This window comes from Salmo trutta, chromosome 14 (assembly GCF_901001165.1).
Source record: "Salmo trutta chromosome 14, fSalTru1.1, whole genome shotgun sequence".
Lineage (NCBI taxonomy): Eukaryota > Metazoa > Chordata > Actinopteri > Salmoniformes > Salmonidae > Salmo > Salmo trutta.
The window spans coordinates 9,719,541-9,739,343 of NC_042970.1; the positions used below are offsets into that span (position 1 = coordinate 9,719,541).

Below are 19,803 nucleotides of genomic sequence, written 5' to 3' on the forward strand. Positions count from 1 at the left end.
TACCACATTTCAAAACTTATTAGGAGATCACGTCAACAACTTCCTTGTTCTGTTTTATACTTCGAGATTACTTTTATGGAATTGTGTGCTCCATTTTGCCAAACTGCTGCCTCAAACACTTACTGTGAAAAATTATAAGTGCATCTTCTCTTTTGGCATGCTTGGAATCCAATAATATATGCATGGGCTATAATATTTCTGGGCAGGTATGCATACTGAAGTATCAACTCAACCTTAAATAGCTTTACTGCTATTTAAAAAAAAATCTGAGATCTCAGTGACTAAAAGAGGGGTCTCAAAGGAGCACAGGGGGTTTAAAGGGTGTGTGTGTGTGTGTGTCTCAGTCACCAGATCTCAACCCAACTGAACACTTATGGGAGATTCTAGAGCAGCGCCTGAGACAGCGTTTTCCACCACCATCAACAAAACACCAAATTATGGAATTTCTGGTGGAAGAATGGTGTCTCATCCCTCCAACAGAGTTCCAGACACTTGTAGAATCTATGCCAAGGTGCACTGAAGCTGTTCTGGCGGTTCGTGGTAGCCCAACGCCCTATTAAGACACTATGTTGGTATGTCCTTTATTTTTGACAGTTACCAGGAATTAGGGCTTTCAAAGCACTCTGGGAAGTGGTGAGATTACATCAGAGACAAAAAGCAGACTGGTGCAGAGAGAGGGTGGGTAGAGCTCTGCAGAGTGTAACAAAATTCTAGGGGCATATTGTCATCAATCAAAAAAATACCAAGGTTGATTGGCTTTCAGAGGGAAAAGGGCATTGGTTGATGTTGTGACTCCAATTCTGTCTCTGCCTGGGTTCCGTGGACAGAGAGCAATATCAAATCAAAGTTTGTCACATGATAGAATACAACAGGTGTAATAAATACAGTGAAATGCTTATTTACAAGCCCTTCCTCAACAATAAAGAGTTCAAAATCAGAGGTGTGAAAAAATAAATTGGATCATAAAGACATGCTCTGTTTTTTTTCATATATATATATTTTTTAACACCCCACTTTGGGCTGGATGTGTTAATGTGTAGTTCACACACGCATAATATATGAGCAGAATTACAGTCTTACCTCAATTATCCACAAAATCCCTAGTTTGAAAGAGACTGTTTTCTGGAATCTGTGCGGTGCCAGCCCCCTAGCAATTAGTTTCAACCAATGAGCTTCAGCCCCTCGCCATCTGAGCGACAGCTAGCGACACGCATACACAGCAGAGTGATTGATGTGGTGCACATACAGTGCCTATTGAAAATCTACACCCCCTTGAACTTTTTCACATTATGTTGCGTTACAAAGTGGGATTGATATAGATTTAATTGCATTTTTTTGTCATTGATCTACAGTACACAAAATACTCCAAGTCAAAGTGAAAAGAAAATGCTACACACTTTTACAAATTAAATAATTAAAATATAGTTTTGTTTAGGCAAGTTTTTCAGGAAGATAATAAACAGGCAACAGCAAAATCCTACAGCAAAACCTGATACAGTCTGCTTTACACCAGACACTGGGAGATTCATTTTTCCAGGCCAACAATCTACAACACAAAGCCAAATCTACACTGGAGTTGCTTACCAAGAAGACAGTGAATGTTCATGAGTGGCCAAGTTACAGTTCTGAAGAATTTTGAAAAGAATTATGGGCAAATATTGCACAATACCGGTGTGCAAAGCTCTTATGAGACTCACCCAAGAATACTTATCTAATCAAGGTATATTAGCGTTTTATTTTTCATTCATCTTTATTTTTTTTAAATCTATTTTTCTTCCACTTTGACAGAGTATTTTGTGTAGATTGTTGACAAAAAAATGACAATTAAATACATTTTCATCCCACTAAGTAAGACAATAAAATGTGAATAAATCCAAGGGGGATGTAGACTTTCTACGGGCACTGTATGTGCACATATGTGACGTAGTACGCAATTTCCGAGGACCAATTTTGCCTCGTGAGCTCTATTTTCAGAACTACTCGCTAAAAAGTATACAAAAGTACCGGAGAATCTCTTTAAAAAAACCATGGAAACAACATGGGACTTGTGGGAAGGCCTGTTGCAGCCTGGAGGAACCGGAGGGACCTGGGAAGGACATATCGTAGTGCCTCACCTCGTGGCTGGGCATCTGGCTAATGAGACAGGCCGGGGGCGTTCCTGTCAGCCTCATGATCTGCTGCAGCTGGTTTATATCTTTCAGGCTCAGGGTCAAGGGTCACACATCATACTGTCACACAGGTCAAAGTGTCCCTAAACTACAGTTGAAGTCAGAAGTTTACATACACAAAGGTTGGAGTCATTAAAACTCATTTTTCAACCACTCCACAAATTCCTTGTTAACAAACTATAGTTTTGGCAAGTTGATTTAGAACATCTAGTTTGTGCATGACACAAGTAATTTTTCCAACAATTGTTTACAGACAGATTATTTCACTTATATTTCACTGTATCACAATTCCAGTGGGTCAGAAGTTTACATACACTAAGTTGACTGTGCCTTTAAACACCTTGGAAAATTCCAGAATATGATGTCATGGCTTTAGAAGCTTTAGGCTAATGTCATGGCTGTAGGCTAATTGACCTAATTTGAGTCAATTGGAGGTGTATCTGTGGATGTATTTCAAGGCCTACCTTCAAACTCAGTGCCTCTTTGCTTGACATAATTGGAAAATCAAAAGAAATCAGTCAAAATCTCTGAAAAAGTCTGGTTCATCCTTGGGAGCAATTTCCAAACACCTGAAGGTACCACGTTCATCTGTACAAACAATAGTACGCAAGTATAAACACCATGGGACCACCAGCCATCATACCGCTCAGGAAGGAAACGCATTCTGTCTCCTAGAGATGAACTTACTTTGGTGCGAAATGTGCAAATCAATCCCAGAACAACAGCAAAGGACCTTGTGAAGATGCTGGAGAAAACAGGTACAAAAGTATCTATATCCAGAGTAAAACGAGTCCTATATCGACATAACCTGAAAGACCGCTGAGCAAGGAAGAAACCACTGCTCCAAAACCGCCATAAAAAATCCAGACTACAGTTTGAAACTGCACATGGGGACAAACATAGTACTTTTGGAGAAATGTCCTCTGGTCTGATGAAACAAAAATAGAACTGTTTGGCCATAATGACCATGGTTATGTTTGGAGGAAAAAGGGGGAGGCTTGCAAGCCGAAGAACACCATCCCAACCGTGAAGCACGGGGGTGGCAGCATCATGTTGAGGGGGTGCTTTGCTGCAGGAGGGACTGGTGCGCTTCACAAAATAGATGGCATCACGAGGGAGGAAAATTATGTGGATATATTGAAGCAACATCTCAAGACATCAGTCAGGAAGTTAAAGCTTGGTCGCAAATGGGTCTTCCAAATGGACAATGACCCCAAGCAAACTTCCAAAGTTGTGGCAAAATGGCTTAAGGACAACAAAGTCAAGGTATTGGAGTGGCCATCACAAAGCCCTGACCTCAATCCTATAGAAAATTTGTGGGCAGAACTGAAAAAGTGTGTGCGAGCAAGGAGGCCTACTAACCTGACTCAGTTACACTAGCTCTGTCAGGAGGAATGGGACAAAATTCACCCAACTTATTGTGGGAAGCTTGTGGAAGGCTACCCCAAACGTTTGACCCAAGTTAAACAATTTAAAGGCAATGCTACCAAATACTAATTGAGTGTATTTAAACTTCTGACCCACTGGGAATGAGATGAAAGAAATAAAAGCTGAAATAATTAATTCTCTCTACTATTATTCTGACATTTCACATTCTTAAAATGAAGTGGTGATCCTAACTGACCTAAGACAGGGAATTTTTACTAGGATTAAATGTCAGGAATTGTGAAAAACGGAGTTTAAATGTATTTGGCTAAGGTGCATGTAAACTTCCGACTTCAACTGTAAATACTGAATAAATGTTTTCCTATTTTTGTGTGTGTGTGTGTGTGTGTGTGTGTGTGGTAGAGAATAAGATGGGGTGATGAGAGTGAATGTAGGGAGAGGAGAGAGGGAGGTAGAGAGGATGGAGAGAGCTGTACTACTGAATAGAGACAACATGCTTTGAGATCACAGCCAGCAGAGAAACATGTGTCAGAGGAACAGGTGAACTCAGATCGACAAGAGGGAATCAAGGGCATTACAAGGCAGCTCTACTCAATGACAACTAGATAAGTGTTTACCACACCAACGTCAACGTCTATACCACTCCAACGTCTATACCACTCCAACGTCTATACCACTCCAACGTCTATACCACACCAACGTCTATACCACTCCAACGTCTATACCACTCCAACGTCTATACCACTCCAACGTCTATACCACTCCAACGTCTATACCACTCCAACGTCTATACCACACCAACGTCTATACCACACCAACGTCTATACCACTCCAACGTCTATACCACTCCAACGTCTATACCACTCCAACACCACTCCAACGTCTATACCACTCCAACGTCTATACCACTCCAACACCACTCCAACGTCTATACCACTCCAACGTCTATACCACACCAACGTCTATACCACACCAACGTCTATACCACTCCAACGTCTATACCACTCCAACGTCTATACCACTCCAACGTCTATACCACTCCAACACCACTCCAACGTCTATACCACTCCAACGTCTATACCACTCCAACGTCTATACCACTCCAACGTCTATACCACTCCAACGTCTATACCACTCCAACGTCAGTCTATACCACTCCAACGTCAGTCTATACCACACCAACATCAACACCACACCAACGTCTATACCACTCCAACGTCTATACCACACCAACGTCTATACCACACCAACGTCTATACCACTCCAACGTCTATACCACTCCAACGTCTATACCACTCCAACGGCTATACCACTCCAACGGCTATACCACTCCAACGTCTATACCACTCCAACGTCTATACCACTCCAACGTCTATACCACTCCAACGTCTATACCACACCAACGTCTATACCACTCCAACGTCTATACCACTCCAACGTCTATACCACTCCAACGTCTATACCACTCCAACGTCTATACCACACCAACGTCTATACCACTCCAACGTCTATACCACTCCAACGTCTATACCACACCAACGTCTATACCACTCCAACGTCTATACCACTCCAACGTCTATACCACTCCAACACCACTCCAACACCACTCCAACGTCTATACCACTCCAACGTCTATACCACTCCAACGTCTATACCACTCCAACGTCTATACCACTCCAACACCACTCCAACGTCTATACCACTCCAACATAAAGGAAAACCGAGGGATGGATGAATGGAACGAGGGGGGAAGAGAAGGAAAAGTTGGATAAGACTTGAGGACAGTTCTCAAAACTTTCTAAAAATATGTATGCATGTATGTATGTATGTATGTATGTATGTATGTATGTATGTATGTATGTATGTATGTATGCATGCATGTATGGGCCCATTAAAATGTGTATGTATGCAAACTCATCCCTTTTTCAGGACCCTGTCTTTAAAAGATAATTCGTAAAAATCCAAATAACTTCACAGATCTTCATTGTAAAGGGTTTAAACAGTTTCCCATGCTTGTTCAATGGACCATATAGCCCCGGTTCAAACCCTTGTCCGTAGTTACGCCTATAGCACTGCGATGCAGTGCTTTAGGGGACTATATTTTTTAATAAACCCCAAATAATACTTTCCAAAATAAACAAAACAATTAAACCTCCCGCGGGCCATATTGATTGGGCTCGCGGGCAAGATCCGTATGTTACCCACCCATGATGTAGGGGGATAGGGGTCACTATTGAATTTGTCCATTAGAACTTTTCTCCGTCAACATGATGACAGTGAAAGGATACGGTCGGTGCCGGGGAATAACGTCCGTCCAGTGAGCAGCTCTGCCATGATGCAGCCTACTGACCAGATGTCCACTACAACAACAAAAACAATGTTACCATCCATTCATGTAGTTGTCAGTTTTCTTGTGTATGTGTGTGTGTACTAGATGAATATGTACCAGGTGTGTGTTTTATCTATCATGTAGTAGCGATAGTTATAGTATATCATTACCTGTCATGTTGTAGTGATAGTGATAGTATATCATTACCTGTCATGTTGTAGTTATAGTATATCATTACCTGTCATGTTGTAGTTATAGTATATCATTACCTGTCATGTTGTAGTTATAGTATATCATTACCTGTCATGTTGTAGTGACAGTTATAGTATATCATTACCTGTCATGTTGTAGTGATAGTATATCATTATTTGTCATGTTGTAGTGATAGTATATCATTACCTGTCATGTTATAGTGACAGTTATAGTATATCATTACCTGTCATGTTGTAGTGATAGTATATCATTACCTGTCATGTAGTAGTGATAGTTATAGTATATCATTACCTGTCATGTTGTAGTGATAGTATATCATTACCTGTCATGTTGTAGTGATAGTTATAGTATATCATTACCTGTCATGTTGTAGTGATAGTATATCATTATTTGTCATGTTGTAGTGATAGTATATCATTACCTGTAATGTTGTAGTGATAGTATATCATTACCTGTCATGTTGTATTGATAGTTATAGTATATCATTACCTGTCATGTTGTAGTGATAGTATATCATTACCTGTCATGCTGTAGTGATAGTTATAGTATATCATTACCTGTCATGTTGTAGTGATAGTATATCATTATTTGTCATGTTGTAGTGATAGTATATCATTACCTGTAATGTTGTAGTGATAGTATATCATTACCTGTCATGTTGTATTGATAGTTATAGTATATCATTACCTGTCATGTTGTATTGATAGTTATAGTATATCATTACCTGTCATGTTGTAGTGATAGTATATCATTACCTGTCATGCTGTAGTGACAGTATATAATTACCTGTCATGTTGTAGTGATAGTGATAGTATATCATTACCTGTCATGTTGTAGTTATAGTATATCATTACCTGTCATGTTGTAGTGATAGTATATCATTACCTGTAATGTTGTAGTGATAGTATATCATTACCTGTCATGTTGTAGTGATAGTTATAGTATATCATTACCTGTCATGTTGTAGTGATAGTATATCATTACCTGTCATGTTGTAGTGATAGTATATCATTACCTGTCATGTTGTAGTTATAGTATATCATTACCTGTCATGTTGTAGTTATAGTATATCATTACCTGTCATGTTGTAGTGATAGTATATCATTACCTGTCATGTGATAGTTATAGTATATCATTACCTGTCATGTTGTAGTTATAGTATATCATTACCTGTCATGTTGTAGTGATAGTTATAGTATATCATTACCTGTCATGTTGTAGTGATAGTATATCATTACCTGTCATGTTGTAGTGAAAGTATATCATTACCTGTCATGTTGTAGTGATAGTATATCATTACCTGTCATGTTGTAGTGATAGTTATAGTATATCATTACCTGTCATGTTGTAGTGATAGTTATAGTATATCATTACCTGTCATGTTGTAGTTATAGTATATCGTTACCTGTCATGTTGTAGTGATAGTATATCATTACCTGTCATGTAGTAGTGATAGTTATAGTATATCATTACCTGTCATGTTGTAGTGATAGTATATCATTACCTGTCATGTTGTAGTGATAGTTATAGTATATCATTACCTGTCATGTTGTAGTGATAGTATATCATTACCTGTCATGTTGTAGTGATAGTATATCATTACCTGTCATGTTGTAGTTATAGTATATCATTACCTGTCATGTTGTAGTTATAGTATATCATTACCTGTCATGTGATAGTTATAGTATATCATTACCTGTCATGTTGTAGTGATAGTATATCATTACCTGTCATGTTGTAGTGATAGTATATCATTACCTGTCATGTGATAGTTATAGTATATCATTACCTGTCATGTGATAGTTATAGTATATCATTACCTGTCATGTGATAGTGATAGTATATCATTACCTGTCATGTGATAGTTATAGTATATCATTACCTGTCATGTTGTAGTGATAGTATATCATTACCTGTCATGTTGTAGTGATAGTATATCATTACCTGTCATGTTGTAGTTATAGTATATCATTACCTGTCATGTTGTAGTGATAGTTATAGTATATCATTACCTGTCATGTTGTAGTGATAGTTATAGTATATCATTACCTGTCATGTTGTAGTGATAGTATATCATTACCTGTCATGTTGTAGTGATAGTATATCATTACCTGTCATGTTGTAGTGATAGTTATAGTATATCATTACCTGTCATGTTGTAGTTATAGTATATCATTACCTGTCATGTTGTAGTTATAGTATATCATTACCTGTCATGTTGTAGTGATAGTTATAGTATATCATTACCTGTCATGTTGTAGTGACAGTTATAGTATATCATTACCTGTCATGTTGTAGTGACAGTTATAGTATATCATTACCTGTCATGTTGTAGTGATAGTTATAGTATATCATTACCTGTCATGTTGTAATGCATCCAGTTCAGCATGATCTCTGGGGCGCGGTACCACCTGGTCGCTACATAACCCGTCATCTCATCATCAGTGTGTCGCGCCAAACCAAAGTCCAGGATCTGACGGATAAATTAGGAGATAGGGGTGTGTGTGTGTGTGTGTGTGTTGTATATGCGTGGGTGTATGTGAAGATAGGGTTAGCTATAAACAAACTCCACAGCAGATTAAATCCTACGCTTCTAACCTCGTGCGTGGGTGGGGTGCATTAAAGCCACTAATAATAATAATGAACACACAGTACTGTAAACAGTACTATCCAACAAGAACTATAACTGCTGGTACAAATTGTGTTATTACATGTTTTAAGATGGTGATCTGTCAGGTGTTAAAAAAAAAATACATTTAAAATAAAATGTTTTAAAAAGACAACTATAGAAACATATCCCTTTCGAGCTGGAGAGGAGCTGATCAGAACAGATGCTATATCTTAATTTGACCCTGCTTCTCACAGCACCAAGATAATAGTGCAGCAACAGGAAATGGGAATTATTATGTGGATTATAATTAATGGACATTGTTGTAGGGGTTGACACATTTTTCGTTAGGGTAAATCAAGTCTGACATTTTAAAGTGGAATTTACTAACTTTAGAAGCCTTTTAAAACCTTTAATACACTACAACAGAGTGATCAGATTAAGATAGCAGATCTATAGGCACTAAAGAGGGTACAGTAGGCCGATAGTATTTTTTTTACCTTGAGCTCACAGTCCTCATTCACTGCCAGATTACTGGGCTTCAGATCCTGTGGCGAGAGGGAGGGAGGGAGAAAGAGAAGGAGGGAGGGAGAAGAGAGAGAGAGGAAGAAGAGAGAGAGGGAGGAGATGGAGCGAGAGAGGGACGGAGGGGAGAATAAGGAAGGTATTGAGTAATATTCCGATCCTCCATCCCATGCAAGCATCTTGATTTAAATATGAAGTGTAAATATGATGTAACTTACTCTGTGGATGATGTCTGCTGAATGGATATACTGCAAAACAAAACAACAATTAAGAACACTGCATACCTACGGAACCTTTACCTGCTGCAGCTATGGAAAAACGCATGCATGCAGACAGACAGAGACAGACAGACAGACAGACAGACAGACAGACCTACCTTGAGTCCCCTGAGGATCTGGTATATGAGAAATTGCACATGGTCGTCTGTCAGCTTCTGACACTTCACTATGTTGTTGAGGTCCGCCCCCATCAGATGGGTCACCAGGTACCTGCCAATCAAAAAAAAACAAAAAGAGGAAGACAGGTTGTTACCATGGCAACACAAAAACGGTTGAGCTAGAATGAAAAAGCGAGAGTCTCCTCTGCCAGCACTACGAATTTCAAGCCATAAGCACTGCTAAATGCTTTACATATCCTTTAGGGTGAACCAGGGAGAGTTGTGTGTGTGAAGGTTATTGCGTCAGTATTCTGCACACACACTGGCAGCCATGGAGAAAGTGGAATGCTTGTTACCATGGAAATAAGGAATGATGCGTGCACGTGGTAATCCTGCATGTTCCTTAGTGAGATGAACCACACGACAAACCATACGAAATAAAGATCTGCACAAATTGCTTTGTTTAAATAAACCATCATATCACACATGCGTGCGTGCGTGCTTGCGTGCGTGTATCCGCGCATGTGTTCTGCTAGGCAATTTAAACTCCAAGAGCTATATGAACTGCCAGAGAGAGGGGGGGGATAGAAGTGGAGGAAAGAGAAAAAGAAAGTGATTACTCACACGTCGTTGAATTCCTCCAGGCTGGTGGCGGGTGTGAACACATCCAACAGACCAATCACCTAACAGAGAGCAAAAGGTCAAAAGGTTATACAACATTCTACACACAACAGACACGACTCACACTAGAGATAAAGGTCACACTACAGAAAAAAAACATGGTCTGTTTCTGAATAACCGTACTTGCGTTCTAAACTTCAAGCAGACCACCATAGTCCCTGTGCCCAAAGAAGCGACGGTAACCTGCCTAAATGATTACCGCCCCACGGCACTCACATCGGTAACCATGAAGTGCTTTGAAAGGCTGGTCATGGCTCACATCAACAGCATCCTGCCGGACACCCTAGACCCACTCCAATTCGCATACCGCCCCAACAGATCCACAGATGACGCAATCGCACTGCCCTTTCCCACCTGGACAAAAGGAACACCTACGTGAGAATACTGTTCATTGACTACAGCTCAGCGCTCAACACCATAGTGCCCACGAAGCTCATCACTATGCTAAGGACCCTGGGACTAAACACATCCCTGTGTAACTGGATCCTGGACTTCCTGACGGGCCACCCGCAGGTGGTAAGAGTAGGCAACAACACGTCTGCCACGCTGATCCTTAACACTGGGGCCCCTCAGGGGTGTGTACTTAGTCCCCTCCTGTATTCCCTGTTCACCCACGACTGCGTGGCCAAACACGACTCCAACACCATCATTAAGTTTGCTGACAACACAACAGTGGTAGGCCTGATCACCGACAATGATGAGACGGCCTATAGGGAGGAGGTCACAGAAGTGTGGTGCCAGGACAACAACCTCTCTCTCAAAGTGAGCAAGACAAAGGAGCTGATCGTGGACTACAGGAAAAGGTGGGCCGAACACGCCCCCATTAACATCGACGGGGCTGTAGTAGAGCGGGGAGAGTTTTAAGTTCTTTGGTGTCCACATCACCAACAAACTAACATGGTCCAAACACACCAAGACAGTCGTGAAGAAGGCACGACAAAACCTTTTCCCCCTCAGGAGACTGAAAAGATTTGGCATGGGTCCCCAGATCCTCAAAAGGTTCTACAGCTGCACCATCGAGAGCATCCTGACCGGTTGCATCTCCGCATGGTATGGCAACTGCTCGGCATCTGACCGTAAGGTGCTACAGAGGGTAGTGCGAACGGCCCAATACATCACTGGGGCCAAGTTCCCTGCCATCCAGGATCTATATAATAGACGGTGTCAGAGGAAAGCCCATAAAAATTGTCAGAGACTTCAGTCACCCAAGTTATAGACTGTTTTCTCTGCTACCGCACGGCAAGTGGTACCGGAGCGCCAAGTCTAGGTCCAATAGGCTCCTCAACAGCTTCTACCCCCCCAAGCCATTAGACTGCTGAACAATTCAGAAAATCACTACCGGACAATTTACATTGACCCCCCCTTTAGTACACTGCTGCTACTTGCTGTTTGTTATCTATGCATAGCCACTTTACCCCCCACCTACATGTACAGATTACCTCAACTAGCCTGTACCCCTCCCTGCACATTGACTAGTTAGCGGTGCCCCCTGTATATAGCCTCATTATTGTTATTCTCTTTGTGTTACTTTTTATTATTACTTTTTATTTTAGCCTACTTGGTAAATATTTTCTTCACTCTTCTTGAACTGCACTGTTGGTTAAGGGCTCGTAATTAAGCATTTCACGGTAAAGTCTACACTCGTCGTATTCGGCGCATGTGACAAATAAAGTTTGATCTGATTTGAAGAGTAGGCTGATTGGTTATGCGAAAACAGAACGTTTTCTATTTTCTAAACTGTAGTATGATTTGAAATGCCAGGATGTCATACTCATAGCTGCATGCTATTGAGGAAGAGATGAGTCTTTTCTGATCTACGTGTGTTTGACAACAGCTAATAAAAATCAGCTGATAATCACAGAATGGGACCAGCTGTAGCAAAAATGAATGAATGGCGGGAAACAAAGCAATTCCACATTAGATGATGCATTCTCAGTATGGGTGAGTAGTAGGTTGATGTTTGTTGCTTAGTACATAGTGCGTTTTTTGGACAAGGACATTCCTTTGGGAAATTCATTTGAGGACTGAAGAAAGCAGTGGGAAAGGTGGATTCAATCAAGGTGACTAGAAGCAGCCTTGTTTTGGTTAATTGTGTTGATGAAGAACAGAAGAAGCGTCTACTGGATCTGGCTAAATTGTCCACGTCAGAAGTAACATGTATTGATCTTCGGAGCAAGGCGCCTGCCAAAGGAGTTATAGCTGGAGTCTCGTTGGATATAGATAATGAGTACCTTAGTCAGAAAATCCCAGGAGTGGTCAGTGCACGTCACCTGACCCGTATGGTAAATGGAAGGACGGAGAAAAGCCTGTCGATACACTGCATTTGTGTCCAAACCATTACAGCGTGGAAATTGTAAAGGATTTGGTCACGTGTCAAAATGTTTGCAGATGGGAGAAGTATGATATTGAAGAATCTGTGAATGGAAAATGTTACATCTGTGATGGGGATCATACTCCAGACTTCCTTGAGTGCCCTGTTAGTGTGAAGGAGGTTGAGGTGTCAAGGATCAGGGCTGTGCAGCGGGTCGCCTATGTGGAGGCGGTGAAGAGAGTTGAAGGAGGAAGAGGCAACAGTGTTGAAGATGTGGAGGTGGATGCATTGAAACCAGTTGGTAGTGTTTTAAGTAAATCGAGTGATCTGGATACACTCAATGTGAAGAAAGTGGATTTCATGTCCTTTATAGCCACAGTGATTAATTGTACAGCACAAGTGTCCAAGAAGCTGGACATCATATCTGCAGCCAAGATGTTTTTGACTTGACGGCAGAAGCACTACAAGGACTATTGTCGCTAAGAAATGTTCCACTCTCACAGGAGGCTTCTGAGGCTGTGTTAGGACCTGATTAGAATTAGAATCATAATTTTACCTGATTAGAATTAGAATCATAATTTTACCTGATTAGAATTAGAATCATAATTTTACCTGATTAAAATTAGCTTCTTTTTTATTTTCTTCACAACACAACTGATTGGCTCAAATGCATTAAGGAAAGAAATTCCACAAACTAACTTATAACAAGGCACACCTGTTAATTGAAATGCATTCCAGGTGACTACCTCATGAAGCTGGTTGAGAGAAATGCCAAGAGCGTGCAAAGCTGGCTACTTTGAAGAATCTCAAATATATTTTAGATTTTCTTAACACTTTTTGGTTACTACTTGATTCTATATGTGTTATTTCATAGTTTTGATGTCTTCACTACTTTTCTACAATGTTGAAAATAGTAAAAATAAAGAAAAACCCTTGAATGAGTAGGTGTGTCCAAACTTTTGACTGGTACTGTATATTTTAGACTGCTCGTCTGATCTTGGTCGACCAACAGCCTATCGACCAGTCGACTAAATGGGATCAGCCCTAAGGACGATTATCACACCGTATGTAGTTTTAGTAAGTAGCAGACAAGACCGATTCGGACATGGCCATTGACACAACACAAACATGTGGTCTCCTTTCAATTGCAAAAACTCTTCAGGGTGAATGAGGCAATGTGCAGAGTACACACATAGAGGGAATGGTTTCCAGCTTCGTCACTATGCAAGGAAAACAAGCAACGTCACGGTGAGACTGTGCTACCACCCGGTGTCCTTGACATGATCCATCACTTTGTTTTAACATAAGATAAAAAGGTTCATTTGACAACCAAGAACATCCCGTTTCATTAAACAAAGATGATGGATGTTAGACTCCAGTAACGTCGGGTTGTTTTCAAAGCTTGGGAACAGCCTACACCACCGTTCTTCTCTCCTCACAAGGCAGAAAATCAAATCAAATGTTATCGTAGGTGCAGCGAAATGCTTGCGTTTCTAGCTCCAACAGTGCAGTAACACCTAGCAATACCTAGCGACACCTAGCAACACCTAGCAATACACACAACAGAAAGAAATAGCAGAACGAGCAATGACAGGAATATAAAACAGTATGTGGACACCCCTTCAAATGAGTGGATACGGCTATTTCAGCCACAACCTTTGCTGACAGGTGTATGAAATCAAGCACACAACCATACAATCTCCATAGACAAAAATTGGCAGTAGAATGGCCTTATTGAAGAGCTCAGTGACTTTCAAACTGCCTCTGGAAGCATCGTCAGCACAAGAACTGTTTGTCGAGAACATCATAAAATGGGTTTCCATGGCTGAGCAGCCACACAAAAGCCTAAGATCACCATGCCAAGCATCAGTTGGAGAGGGGTAAAGCTCACTGCCATTGGACTCTGGAGCAGTGGAAATGCGTTCTCTGGAGTGATGAATCACGCTTCAACCTCTGGCAGTCCGACCGACGAATCAGTGTTTGGTGGATGCCAGGAGAACGCTACCTTCTCGAATGCATAGTGCCAACTGTAAAGTTTGGTGGAGAAGGAATAATGGTCTGCGGCTGTTTTCATGGTTCGGGCTAGGCCTCAGTTCCAAGGAAGGGAAAATGTAATGCTACAACATACAATGACATTCTAGACGATTCGGTTCTCCCAACTTTGTGGCAACAGTTCGCGGAAGTCCCTTTCTTGTTTCAGCATGACAATGCCCCTGTGCACAAAGCGAGGTCCATACAGAAATGGTTTGTCAAGATCTGTGTGGAAGAACTTGACTGACCTGCACAGAGCCCTGACCTCAACCCCATTGAACACCTTTGGGATGAATTGGAACGCAGACTGCGAGCCACGCCTAATCACCCAACATCAGTGCCCGACCTCATTCAGCAATGTTCCAACATCTAGTAGAAAGCTTCCCTGAAGAGTGGAAGCTGTTATATCAGAAAAAGGGGGGACCAACTCAATATTAATGTTCATGATTTTGGAATGAAATGTTTGATGAGCAGGTGTCCACATACTTTTGGCCATGTATATAAACAAAACATGAACAAATATAAAGGCAACATGTAAAGTGTTGGTTCCATGTTTCATGACCTGAAAAATATGATCTAAGAAATGTTCCATACGCACAAAAAATATATTTCTCTCAAATTCTGGGAACAAATGTGTTTACATTCCCTGACAGATGTGGCATATCAAGAAGCTGATTAAACAGCATGATCATTACACAGGTGCACATTGTGCTGGGGACAATAAAAGGGCACTCTAAAATGCTCAGTTTTTTCACACAAAACAATGCCACAGATGCCTCAAGTTTGAGGGAGCGTGTAATTGGCATGCTGACTGTATGAATGTCCACCAGTGCTGTTACCAGAGAATTGAATGTTAATTTTCTACCATAAGCCACCTCTGTCATTTGGAAAATTTGGTAGTACGTCCAACCTTCCTTACAACGTCAGACCACATGTGACCATTCTAGCCAGGGACCTCCAGATCCTGCTTCTTCACTTGCTGGATCATCTGAGACCAGCCACCCGGATAGCTGAAGCAACTAAAGAGTATTTCTGTCTGTAATAAAGCCCTTTTGTGGGGAGAAACAAATTCTGATTGGCTGGGCCTGGCTCCCCAGTGGGTAGGCCTATGCACTCTCACTCTCCTATGCCCCACCCATGGCTGCGGCCCTGCCCAGTCATGTGAAATCCATAGGTTAGCGGCTAATGAATTTATTTCAATTTTCTGATTTCCTTATATGAACTGTAACTTAGTACAATTGTTGAATTTACATGTTTGTTCAGTATAGTATTAGTGTGTGTGTGTGTGTGTGTGTATTTTATTCTAAAATTGATTAAATTTAAGTGTTCCTCATCAATCTACACTCAATACCCCATTTTGATAACACAAAAACAGGTTCTGAAATGTATGAAAAATAAAAAACAGAAATACCTTATTTATATAAGTATTCAGACCCTTTAACATGAGACTCAAACTTAAGCTCAGGTACATCCTGTTTCCATTGATCATCCTTGAGATGTTTCTACAACTTGATTGGAGTCCACCTGTGGTAAATTCAATTGATTGGACATGATTTGGAAAGGCACACACCTGTCTATATAAGTTCCCACAGTTGGCAGTGCATGTCAGAGCAAAAACCAAGCTATGAGGTCGAAGGAATTGTCCGTAGAGCTCTGAGACAGGATTGTGTCGAGGCACAGATCTGGGGAAGGATACCAAAACATTTCTGCAGCATTGAAGGTCCACAAGAACACAGTGGCCTACATCATTCTTAAATGGAAGAAGTTTGGAACCACCAAGACTCTTCCTAGAGCTGGCCGCCCAGCCAAACTGAGCAACCGGAGGAGAAGGGCCTTGGTCAGGGAGGTGACCAAGAACCTGATGGTCACTCTGACAGAGCTCCAGAATTCCTCTGTAGAGATGGGAGAACCTTCCAGAAGGACAACCATCTCTGCAGCACTCCACCAATCGAGCCTTTATGATAGAGTGGGCAGACAGAAACCCCTCCTCAGTAAAAGGCACATGACAGCCTGCTTGGAGTTTTCCAAAAGGCACCTAAAGACTCTCAGACCATAAGAAACAATATTCTCTGGTCTGATGAAACTAAGATTGAACTCTTTCGCCTGAATGCCAAGTGTCATGTCTTGAGGAAACCTGGCACCATCCCTATGGTGAAGCATGGTGGTGGCAGCATCATGCTGTGGGTATGTTTTTCAGCAGCAGGGACTGGGAGACTAGTCAGGATCGAGGGAAAGATGAACGGAGCAAAGTACAGAGAGATCATTGATGAAAACCTGCTTCAGAGCGATCAGGACCTTAGACTGGGGTGAAGGTTCACCTTCCAACAGGACAACAACCCTAAGCACACAGCCAAGAAAAATGCAGGAGAGGCTTCGGGACAAGTCTCTGAATGTCCTTGAGTGGCCCAGCTAGAGCCCGGACTCGAACCCGATCAAATATCTCTGGAGACCTGAAAATAGCTGGGCAGCAAGGCTCCCCATCCAACCTGACAGAGCTTGAGAGAATCTGCAGAGAAAAATTAGAGAAACTCCCCAAATACAGGTGTGCCAAGCTTGTAGCGTCATACCCAAGAAGACTCAAGAATGTAATCGCTGCCAAAGGTGCTTCAACAAAGTACTGAGTAAAGGGTCTGAATACTTATGTAAATGTATATTTCATTATGGGGTATTGTGTGTAGATTGATGAGGGATAAAAACGATTTAATCCATTCTACGATAAGTCTGTAATGTAACAAAATGTGGAAAAAGTCAAGGGGTCTGAATACTTTCTGAATGCACTGTGTGTGTGTATATATATATATATGTGTGTGTATGTATATATATATATATATATATATAAAAAATGTATGGACAGTATATGAATAGAAAAGGTGTGTACAGCAGTAGTTCTATAGGATAAGCCTTGACTAGAATACAGTATATACATATGAAGTGGGTAAAACAGTATGTAAACATTATTAAAGTGACCAGTGTTCCATGTCTATGTACGTAGGGCAGCAGCCTCTAAGGTGCAGGGTAGAGTAACCGGGTGGTAGCCGGCTAGTAACAGTGACTAAAGTTCAGGGCAGGGTACTGGGTGGAGGCCGGTTAGAGGGGAGTGTTTAACCGTCTGATGGCCTTGAGATAGAAGCTGTTTATCAATCTCTCTGTCCCAGCTTTGATGCACCTGTACTGTCTCTACCTTCTAGATGGTAGCGGGATGAACAAGCTGTGGCTCGAGAGGCTGAGGTCCTTGATGATCTTCTTGGCCTTCCTGTGACATCGGGTGCTGTAGATGTCCTGGAGGGTAGGCAGTGTGCCCCCGGTGATGTAGATGTAGATGGGGGCGTGCTCTCTGTTGTCTCCTGAAGTCCACGATCAGCTCCTTCGTTTTGTTGACATTGAGGGAGAGGTTATTTTCCTGGCACCACTTTGCCAGGGCCCTCACCTCCTCCCTGTAGGCTGTCTCGTCATTGTTGGTAATATGGCCTACTAATGTTGTGTCGACAGGAAACTTGATGATTGAGTTGGAGATGTGAAGCTAATGTTTGCTGTGTGTGTAGATGTGTTTAACTATTCTTGTGGGGACCAAAAGTCCCCACTAGAATAGTAAACAAACAAAAATGTGACCAATGTCAAATGCTATTTCTAGGGGGTTTAGGGTTAATGTTAAAATTTGTGTTAGAATTACGTTAAAGAGTGAGGGTTAGGAGCTACGGTTAGTTTTAGGGTTAGGAGCTACGGTTAGTTTTAGGGTTAGGAGCTACGGTTAGTTTTAGGGTTAGGAGCTACGGTTAGTTTTAGGGTTAGGAGCTACGGTTAGTTTTAGGGTTAGGAGCTACGGTTAGTTTTAGGGTTAGGAGCTACGGTTAGTTTTAGGGTTAGGAGCTACGGTTAGTTTTAGGGTTAGGAGCTACGGATAGTTTTAGGGTTAGGAGCTACGGTTAGTTTTAGGGTTAGGAGCTACGGATAGTTTTAGGGTTAGGAGCTACGGATAGTTTTAGGGTGAGGGTTAGGAACGGATAGTTTTAGGGTTAGGAGCTAGGTTTAGGGTTAGGGTTAAGGTTAGGTTTTTTGTTTAGGGTAAGAGTACAGGTTAGGGTTAGGGGTTAGGGAAACTAGGTTTTGAATGGGACTGAATTATGTGTGAGGCTGTTAACACACAGGGAAAGTGATGAATGAACTCTGAACAGGAAAATCATCCAGAATGCAATTAGAGAGAGAGGCCGAGGAGAGAGAAAAAGAAAGAGGAAGAGTGTGTGAGCAGAGCGAGCATGCAGGCAGTGTGTGAGCAGAGCGAGCATGCAGGCAGTGTGTGCGCAGAGCGAGCATGCAGGCAGTGTGTGAGCAGAGCGAGCATGCAGGCAGTGTGTGAGCAGAGCGAGCATGCAGGCAGTGTGTGAGCAGAGCGAGCATGCAGGCAGTGTGTGAGCAGAGCGAGCATGCAGGCAGTGTGTGAGCAGAGCGAGCATGCAGGCAGTGTGTGAGCAGAGCGAGCATGCAGGCAGTGTGTGAGCAGAGCGAGCATGCAGGCAGTGTGTGAGCAGAGCGAGCATGCAGGCAGTGTGTGAGCAGAGCGAGCATGCAGGCAGTGTGTGAGCAGAGCGAGCATGCAGGCAGTGTGTGAGCAGAGCGAGCATGCAGGCAGTGTGTGAGCAGAGCGAGCATGCAGGCAGTGTGTGAGCAGAGCGAGCATGCAGGCAGTGTGTGAGCAGAGCGAGCATGCAGGCAGTGTGTGAGCAGAGCGAGCATGCAGGCAGTGTGTGGGCAGAGCGAGCATGCAGGCAGTGTGTGGGCTGAGCGAGCATGCAGGCAGTGTGTGCGCAGAGCGAGCATGCAGGCAGTGTGTGGGCAGAGCGAGCATGCAGGCAGTGTGTGAGCAGAGCGAGCATGCAGGCAGTGTGTGAGCAGAGCGAGCATGCAGGCAGTGTGTGGGCAGAGCGAGCATGCAGGCAGTGTGTGCGCAGAGCGAGCATGCAGGCAGTGTGTGGGCAGAGCGAGCATGCAGGCAGTGTGTGGGCAGAGCGAGCATGCAGGCAGTGTGTGCGCAGAGCGAGCATGCAGGCAGTGTGTGCGCAGAGCGAGCATGCAGGCAGTGTGTGCGCAGAGCGAGCATGCAGGCAGTGTGTGGGTGACTAGAGAGGGGGGGAGAAGAGGAGACATCGTGCCAGACCCAGTGTGCCCCCTTCTAGAGAA

At 42.4% G+C, this 19,803-nt stretch overlaps 1 protein-coding gene and 2 long non-coding RNA genes across 11 annotated transcripts in view; all 3 read right to left on the reverse strand.

The window, feature by feature from the left end:
- Window positions 1-19,803, reverse strand: part of LOC115207356 (mitogen-activated protein kinase 14A) — a 33,906-nt gene that overhangs the window by 2,552 nt on the left and 11,551 nt on the right. For all 3 annotated transcript variants that reach the window (XM_029774380.1, XM_029774379.1, XM_029774381.1), the window contains 7 exons: window positions 10,230-10,288; window positions 9,606-9,717; window positions 9,448-9,477; window positions 9,205-9,252; window positions 8,455-8,569; window positions 5,843-5,914; window positions 2,115-2,194 (listed from right to left, as the gene is read on the reverse strand). In XM_029774380.1, coding sequence (XP_029630240.1) covers window positions 2,115-2,194; window positions 5,843-5,914; window positions 8,455-8,569; window positions 9,205-9,252; window positions 9,448-9,477; window positions 9,606-9,717; window positions 10,230-10,288 — 516 coding nt within the window. The remainder of the gene's footprint in view (window positions 1-2,114; window positions 2,195-5,842; window positions 5,915-8,454; window positions 8,570-9,204; window positions 9,253-9,447; window positions 9,478-9,605; window positions 9,718-10,229; window positions 10,289-19,803) is intronic.
- Window positions 5,921-7,854, reverse strand: LOC115207357 (uncharacterized). Of its 6 annotated transcripts, none has more exons than XR_003880990.1 (4): window positions 7,502-7,854; window positions 6,586-7,470; window positions 6,419-6,455; window positions 5,921-6,387 (listed from the first exon to the last, which is right to left on the reverse strand). It is a non-coding gene; the product is annotated as an uncharacterized LOC115207357 (long non-coding RNA). The 6 variants fall into 6 exon arrangements; XR_003880991.1 differs by having other exon boundaries at window positions 5,921-6,350; window positions 6,388-6,455; XR_003880994.1 differs by having other exon boundaries at window positions 6,362-6,455; window positions 7,502-7,569; window positions 7,601-7,854.
- On the reverse strand, window positions 8,026-8,451 carry LOC115207359 (uncharacterized). Of its 2 annotated transcripts, none has more exons than XR_003880995.1 (2): window positions 8,418-8,451; window positions 8,026-8,275 (listed from the first exon to the last, which is right to left on the reverse strand). It is a non-coding gene; the product is annotated as an uncharacterized LOC115207359 (long non-coding RNA). The 2 variants fall into 2 exon arrangements; XR_003880996.1 differs by lacking the exon at window positions 8,418-8,451 and adding an exon at window positions 8,307-8,373.